The 8,721-nt window shown below is 41.3% G+C and overlaps 1 protein-coding gene across 2 annotated transcripts in view; it reads left to right on the forward strand.

The window, feature by feature from the left end:
* The window catches only part of RFTN1 (raftlin, lipid raft linker 1), a 97,665-nt gene extending 89,350 nt beyond the window's left edge, over positions 1-8,315 (forward strand). For both annotated transcript variants that reach the window (XM_064673670.1, XM_064673660.1), the window contains exons 8-10: positions 494-597; positions 1,980-2,061; positions 5,927-8,315. In XM_064673670.1, the coding sequence (XP_064529740.1) occupies positions 494-597; positions 1,980-2,061; positions 5,927-6,352 (612 nt within the window). In that variant the 3' untranslated portion in view covers positions 6,353-8,315. The remainder of the gene's footprint in view (positions 1-493; positions 598-1,979; positions 2,062-5,926) is intronic.
* Positions 8,316-8,721: the final 406 nt, after the last annotated feature.

The following is an 8,721-nucleotide window of genomic DNA, read 5'->3' on the forward strand; positions in this document are numbered from 1 at the left end:
TTTGTTGTTGTTGTTGGCTATTTTGCTTTTGATCCACCATGGTAGAGTGCAGATATTCAGGATTTACTGTAGCCTAGACAAGAGCAGAATATGAGCAAAGCAGTGTTGTCCTTTTTAACTAGAACGTAATTTTGCTTTGGAGGACATAATTGATAACATACCATGAATTTGTCCTGTTCAGATCTGGAATCATCTAAAGCTAGATGGATGACTCAGGCAGTGCAAAAACAAGATCACAGATGTTTACCATTTTAAACAAGCTCATTTAATAGTTTGGGATGTATGGGCAATAGGTCTTGTATCTCATGTTTTTGAACGTTTTCCTTCCTGCCCAGCTGAACTTAGAAAATGACCCACTTCTGTACAAAACCCCTTCTCCCTCCAAGAAAACCCACAAATGTTTTTTTTTCGGTTGTTTTTTTTTTTTTTTTTAGTGTCGAACTGAATGTCACACTCCAAGTGGTGATGCTAACTGTTGATTTTCCTTCCCCAGGGAGTTGAAGTGCAGACAGATTACGTTCCACTGCTGAATTCCCTTGCCATGTACGGCTGGCAGCTGACGTGTGTGCTTCCTACTCCCATTGTGAAGACAAACAGGTAGGGAGGGGGTGGGTGCTGCCTTTTGGCCAGAGAAGTTGCTGTACAAGCACTACAGTCTGTACAGGCAATTCCCTGTGCAGTTAGTGTGGATTTCCTCACAAACCCTGCTGCAGCTGTTCTCTGGGTTTTCTCAGCATCACAAGCCACATGTGGCAGGAAGCACGTGTCTGGTGGGCAGAACACTGCAAGGTGGCAGTGTGGTTTCTGCATAAATTTTCTGGGTATTGTTTCTGCCTCTCTGTAAACTCCTTGACTGTAAAATTCCTGCTCTGGATCTTCCAGTAACCCCTCTTAGAGCAAAGACAAAATGTGTGATAATGTTTGGAGTGAGGTGTTGTCTATATGAAGAAAATAAATTTTATTCTTAATAGATTTCTGTCTAGTGCTGCTGATACAGTCCAGCTGAGCAGAACCATGTGAGGCTCGGGTATCATTGCTCTAGTAGCCTTCTGTGCAGATATAATAATTCTGTGGTCTGCTTTGCTGTTATTAATATTCTGAGTTTTAAAATATAAACAAAAGTCACTTAAAAATACTCTTCACGACTAGTGAAAAACAATTATCCCACTTGTTAATCATGAAGATGGTGCTTTCTGAATTTTCAGTGGTCAAGAATATATTTATGTTTATATACATACCCATATAATCAGTCATGATTTTCTGTCTTTAAAGAGTAAAAATACGCAGAGCTCTTTATGAGGTCTAGATGAAGACAACTCCTACATATAAAAACCTAAAAAGCAGAGGCCATCTGTGCGGGGGAAAAATGGTATTTGAGTTTGTCATACATGTTTAAATACAGGAATGAATAGAAAATCACAATTATGGTTTGTAAGCCCTATCTCTTAAAGATATATATGATTTTCTTTCTCCTCCAGCTTTCTGTATCCCACTAATACCTTCAATAAGACAGGTCAGGCTGACAGTGCAGAAGGGCACCCTCCTAATGAAACTGCATTTGGTTGTTCCTCCTGCTGTGCTGCAGGCCTGTAGGCAGCACCCATCCCCATTCCAGATCAGTGCCCTGGGAGGCAGGGAAGGAGGGAGGAGGCACTCTGAGACACACAGGCTCCGGGGTGCTTGGGTTTCTTCCTTTTTGTTCCAAACAATTTATTCTGTGTTTACACACTAATGCTAAAACATTCAACAAAACTGTGTCACAGGCTGACAGGCTCTGTCAGACTGAACATTTCCCACCCCACCCCCTCTGCAAAATACCAGGCTGCTCAAAGACACTGGGGACAGGCAACATGTGGATCATTCTTCATTTTATTCTTCTTTGACCTGCAGAAATAAATGACTGAGATGGATTTTCGCTTTGAATGATGCTGGATGTGAATTTAATTCATTCTCAGGAGTGTGCATTTGTTTCTTTTCAGGGAGGGGAATTTATCTACAAAGCAAATTGTATTTCTTCAGAGACCTTCTTTGCCCCAGAAAGCAAAGAAGAAAGAATCTAAGGTAAATAACCTTGAGTTTCTGGTTTCTTTGGGTTTTTTTAGTGGTATTTTTATATTGCAATTGATTTCCCATAGAAGGAAAAATGGCCTATTCAGTGTTTCTGTGATGCAGTAGCCAGACACAAGGAATGGAACTATTCAAATGAAAGAAACAAAAAATGCTCAAATGATGTGAAAGCTCTTAGATTTCATTCTCTGTTGAACTTGTGGCAGCAGAAGGGATGTAGATTTCTCTTTATGTAAACCAGCCATAAATCTCCATATATGACCTAAAATTCTCTGTCCATATTCACTGCCTGCAAGGTAGAACCAATACTGTTTTCTCTCACCCAATGCCTGTCTTTTTCTTTTCTGTTTAAATTGCGCTCTCTCTCTCTCTCTGTGTGTGTGTATTTTGGTAGAGCCTAGCACAATGTAGGCCTGATCTTGGCTGGTGTTTCCATCTATTGTGTGAATGATAATGAATTCTGCTACAGTTTAACCATAAAAAGCTTCCTGAATCCAGCTAAATTATTCGAGGACATAGCTGACAGCTAATGATGTATGGATGTGGGTACATGTATGTATTCCCACTTCCATTTTCAAATGTGTAGCTGTGGGAACCCCTGCCCAAACTTGTCATGCCATACAGCTGAGAGACTGGGAAAGTGATGACCTTCCTACAGTACTCAAATTTGCCTTGCCCTTTTAGTATGGAAGGGATCAGGAAAGCCAGATGAAGTATGGAAAAGATCCCTGAAACCACACGACGATGAGCGTCTGATGAATGCAGCCTCGTTTGTGTTCTGGGTCTGTGTGCTTAGGTGGGTGCTGCCCAGCCTGATGTCTCCTGCAGGAGTGAGGCCCTCGAGACCCTGCAGAGCTGAGCTGGAGTAGGAGATTGGAAGTGCTCAGCAGAGCTGACCACGAGCAGCATTTTACCCAAGAGTTTATAGAATGCAGATAGTTTTCATCTATAAATCCCTCACTGTTCTGGAGCCTGGTTCTGTGAGAGTTGTCTTTTTGATACAGTGCAGAGCAGGGGAGTATTTGAGCTGACTGAAGTAGGAGAGAAGTGCTGGGAGTGTGACTGTGATTTAAGATGTACCCTCTCTCATTAGCAAAGCTGGAGCCCGGAATATTGTCTTTACATGTTACAAAGCCCATCTTTCTTGTTTTTTTCTCTTTGTTTTCCGGTGATTAAAGGGATCTTGGGATGAGCATTAAGTGCCTCTATTTGGTCATTCTTTTCCTACCACTGTACATGGTTTTAGTGGAAGTGGTGGGAACCCGTATGTGGTTGTACTTCTTCAAATAGGGAAACTAGTATGATACTGATTCCTTGTATTATAACACATACATACCATCCAGATGATTCAAAACTTTGTTTAAGTTTTTTTCATTCCGGGTTATAAAAACTTATTTAACAATGTCTGGTTGACAAAACAAAGGACTTAACTTGTTGGCAGCATTAAATATACAGGCATATTTGAAGGCAAGAATCACTACAGCACATTTTCATACCAAAGGTCAAGGAAAAATGACATACCTTGATTATAGTTATATAAAGAGATGTAAGACTGGTTCAACATCTGTAGGTGGTTGTTGTGAGTCACATCAAAGATACCAAACCTGGCATTTGACTAAGTTGCTGAATATTCTGCACATACAAAGTCACAGACTTCTAGGTTTTTTTTTTTTTAACTTGAGATATGGCATGTCTAAAATGTTTACAGATAACCCTTTGGAGGAGTGAAATAGGCTGGTAAGATTAAAAGGATATTGCATTGTTGGAAAATGATCCATCCTGTCTTTGCACACCATCCAACTGCTGCTCAGGGTACCTAGAGAAACAGAAAAGGAAACACTCAAGGAGTGGTACAACTTGATTCTCTCTTCAGTAAGTCAGAAGTACGCTTGCTACTGCAATATTCAGTCAGTGATGAGATAATCATTTTCAATCACTTTATACAAAACTGATGCTATTTCAGCAGAAACTGGCTGAATGCATTTTTGTGAAATACAACATAAATACCTGACTGAGTACACGTACATTAGCATGTACACACAGAGTCTCCTACAGTTTGATCTTTATCTCATTGAGGGCCCTGATCTTACCTTGCGTCAAAGAGAGCTTTGAGTTAAGGGGAGCAGTGGGTGCCCAGCACTTCTGCAAATCAAAGAGGAGAAAACTCAGGTGTCTGAATTTTAAACAGTTGAGCTCTAGAACTGAGATGTTATCGTTCCTCTTTCTCTAAATTGCAGTGCTATTAAAGTGAAAGATAACTTCCTCTAAGTAAAACCGAGAAGAATCTTGTGAAAGCCAGTTTCTTCTTCCCCTCCCAACCTCCCCCCGCCCCCCCCCGCCCCTGCCTTTTCTTTTTACATTAAGTTCTGACCAACAGAAGGAAAGAGCATAGTTCCAGCTTTGTAATCTAATAAACTTAATAGGTTTTGAATGGCTTTTTGATTAAGGAATAAAGAGCTAGATCAAAAATTTATGAACACAAGATCTTCTGGCCAACTTCAGCACAGACCTGGTTTCTCTGGAGAAAATGGCTTTTGGAGCATGGCTGGATTTACTCAATGTCCTGATGAGATTATTTACACCATACAAAGGTTGCCTACTAACCCACCCCTGAGTTGCCATCAGCAATGGGCACTGCTGACAAAATGGCCATGCGCATTCCCATGTACCCAGCAAACTTGTGTAGGATGGCTCAGCAGCGGCTTGGAACCCTGGAGCAAATCCAGAGCAGGGCCACGAAATTCATAAGGGGACTAGAGCACCTCCCCTATAACGACAGGCTAAGGAAATGGGGGCTGCTCAGCCTGGAGAAGGTTGCATGGGGACCTCACAGCAGCCTTCCAATATCTGAAGGAGGCCTACAAGGAAGCCGGACATGGAATGTTCATCAGGAACTGTAGTGATAGGACAAGGGGAATGGTTTCAAACTGTAAGAGAGTAGGTTTAGATTAGATATTAGGAAGAAATTCTCTACCGTGAGGGTGGTGAGGCACTGGAACATGTTGCCCAGAGAAGTTGTGGATGCCCTAATCCTGGCAGTGTTCAAGGCCAGATTGGATGGGGCTTTGTGCAACCTGGTCTAGTGAGAGGTGTCCCTGCCCATGGCAGTGGTGTTGGAACTAGATAATCTTTAAGGTCTCTTCCAACCCAAACCATGCTATGGTTCTGTGACCCTATGGTATGGCTTTCCTTGGAAAGGTTCATTTATTTTTTGACAAGTGAAGCAGATATAATAATGGCATATTTGTCAGCCTTTATGTATGTTACACCTGTCAAGTCAGTATTTCCAGGTACTGCTAATTCCCATTTTGTTTTAATTGTAGTCAAAACACTTCTGAAAGGGTGGCTGTTTCAAGTCTTGTGCAAGTTCTGCAAGAGTCAGCCTCATGCTTTCTAATCAAAAAACATTCATACAAATAGTTCAGAATATTTTACTGTTTGGATATAGTCTTGGGTATTAGTTCTGCTGCTAACCTGATGAAAAACATTGGAATAATGCCGTAGGATTGTTTCCTCTGTCTGCACTTGTGCAGCCTTGCATATCCTTCCTTTCCATGTGGTGCAGGTGGGCTGCCGGGGTGCCACAGGCCTTAACAGTGACACGGTGTGTGGAGAGGAACCCACTAGGTCTGTGCAGGAGCAGAATTCATCAGAGTCTTGTTTCTCTGCCTGACAGGTGTAGGCAGAAATGATTTAAAGCTGTCTGATTTAGTCATGCAGTTTTTTAAATCTTGGGTCTTTTTGGTCAAACTAGTCTTTGAATTAAAACTACATAATAAAAACATTTCTATTCAGGAAAATAAATGTCCATGTGAGATTGTCTCTAATGGTCTTTAACATTTGGATCCCTTCTTTGTAGTTTCACTGGAGGTTCTCCAAGGAAGACATGCACAGCAGAAAAATGAAGAATTCCACAAAGGCTAAATTAAGTACTAGGGACAAGCAAAGGGCAGAGGAGAAGCAGGAATTTGAAGTTACAGAGAACACAAGGAACTTGGAAGCACAGATCTCAGCAGCAGCCAAGCCCGATCCAGAACAGCAGCTGGACGATGTCATAGACTTGGGAGACGAGGGCGCTGGGACCAAGGACGCAGGTCCACATCACGACGGGGCGTCGGAAGACACGAGTCCTGCCAGTTGGGATGCTGCTGGCAATGCCGACGCTGCCGGGCCTGCCTGCCCCAGCCAGAGCGAGCCCGGGGGGTGCGAGGCTCCGGCGGCTGAGGGAGGGGACTGCGGGGGCAGCGATGGGGCAGCGCTGGGCGCGGACTGCTCCTGTGAGTAACACCTGCGTTTCAGGGATCCCGTGAGTTGCTGAGTCTTTGCCAAGTCAAAAGAACAGGTTTTGATAATCCCCGTTGCAAACTCCATTCCTCAACTCAGCATTGCTTTGGCGCTGTGCTTGCTTTGCTCCTTAGCACACTGATATCTTGATGTTTCAAGTAACTACAGGGCCCAGACTTTTCAACCCACAGAAAAGGCAAAATTCCTTCCACTGTACACAGTGGGAAATGCTCTCCTAGAGCTACACTTTAAATTAAAAAGTAGTGACAGACAGAGAACATCCTCACTTTTTTCTGTGACTGACCTTAGCAAACAAGCTTTGAGCCCAGGTCAGGGCAAGTGTTCCATTCCAGTTGGTCAGATTTTACTCTGTAGTACTTTCTTGTCCACATAGCTTTTCTGGAGAAGTTGTTGTGCCATATGTTATTTTGTCACTAGGCTTGTAGTGTCATGAAAATGGTATTTGGGCTTAAACAGGCTGAAGTTGGAAAGCTTAGATAAGATGGCTGTTATCCTTATTTATCTCCAGTAGCATATTTACTGATGATACTCTCTTCTGAATTTTATTAACCCTTGCAGATCTTTGAACAATAAGCAAATCGTGTACCTACTTTAGGCACAAAGTAGGTAAACAAGCCCTATGGTAAATTTGTGTGAGGCAGATCATTCTGATATAAAATGCCATTTCCTATTCACTCTTTGCCAGTCCACAGTTCATCAGTAGTTGTGGGGACTTGAGAAGACAGAAAACAGGAAACAAAAAAGCAGATAAACAATACTTCTGTCAGTGGTTATCCTCACAAAAATTGGAATTAGATGTTATCTCCTGACCTTTTTCAGGTGGTTTTGCACCACTTCCTCACCATTACAAAATACCTTGTGGGAAAGAACTGAAATTTTACACAGGGGTCAGTGGACAACAGATGTCACTAAACGACCTTACAAAATGCAAATACCTTAATAGAGCGTTTTTTCATACAAGTAACCATATTTTGGGATGGATAACGAACAAAATTCTGTAAAATTACCAGCATTTTTATGTTTGAAGCTACATTAAAATATTTACAAGTGAATGTACATGTAATATAGTTTCTGTGCCAATGTTCTCCAAGTACTTCAGTATTTTTAAAAACATAGGAGGAAGTGGTTTCTCTCTTTTTGACCACCTTCATCCTTATTTAGAAGTGGGGTAGTAATCTGGTAACGAGGTGAGAAATACATTGTAAATTCCCCTGCTTTTTTTGTTTAAAGAAAGAGCTCTGTAAGTGATTTGCCATTTTTTCCCTTAACTTGTGCCTGATAATTTTCTTTAGTCTTCAAATCAAAATGCTGTACAAAGAACTATGTTCTGTATCAGATGTGCACCTAGAGTGGTTCAAAAGCATCTTCTATGCCTAAAAATTACACAGTAGGCAGAACATTGCAGAGAAAGGAAAAACTCTTTGAATATTCATTTAATTGGGACGAAGGCACTCAAGTTTAAACCATTTGATTTCACACACAGAAAGCACGGTGGTATTTTTGGATTAAAGAGTTTTTTATTTTGAATTCAGTGGTTTAATCACAGGACTGTAAGTAACTGCAGTTTCTGGTGGTATTTTTCAATTATTTCCTTCAATATCTCGATATTAGAATGGGGTTCCAAAAGCCTCAAAAACAGGTTGTTTCAGTTGTTCTACTTAAATACAAGGTCTCTGCTCTGTACAGTTTTAAGTACCTGTTCGCAGATTTTACTAGCTTAAGATCCTTCTACTGATGGTTTCTATCTCAAGGACTAGCTTTGTATTAATCTTGTTTAAAAATTCACTATATTTAATGAACGTTTTGCTAGTAGAAAGTGTTGCAGTAGAAAGACCTCTCCAAATACTTTTTAATAGAAAACATTTATTGGATTGCAATTTGACCTTGTTTAACTGGATCCCAACTGCTTACAAAACTAAGGAGAAATAAAGGTCATGAAGAGATTCCTTATTTGTGATGCTTGCAAAATTGCCAGTAATTTGTCCCCAAAAGGGAGAACTTGGGATCTCTAAGTGGTGATGAGGGGAAGCTCCTTACTACTGAATTAGCAGTATTTACTAGTGCTACAGAACTGGCCACTTCATTTTCCTTTCCCAGCCTGACAGAGCATGGAAGGGTCTGGGGGGAAGTTGTGTTTAAGTGAAAGCTTGGTTTAAAACTTTGTTCCTGTAAGTGCTGGAGTGGCTTAGGGTTGGGAAGAGTCAAAGAGAACTTACCTGTTTTTTCAGTTTCATAAGAGTGCAAACAGCTTTGGGTTTATAGTCACATAATCAATTCCAACTCGTGACTTTGAATTACCCTGAGCTGGTTCAGCTGTCTGGAGTTGTGCATGTGCTTTCACTGTGTCCC

Source organism: Pseudopipra pipra, chromosome 1 (assembly GCF_036250125.1).
Source record: "Pseudopipra pipra isolate bDixPip1 chromosome 1, bDixPip1.hap1, whole genome shotgun sequence".
Lineage (NCBI taxonomy): Eukaryota > Metazoa > Chordata > Aves > Passeriformes > Pipridae > Pseudopipra > Pseudopipra pipra.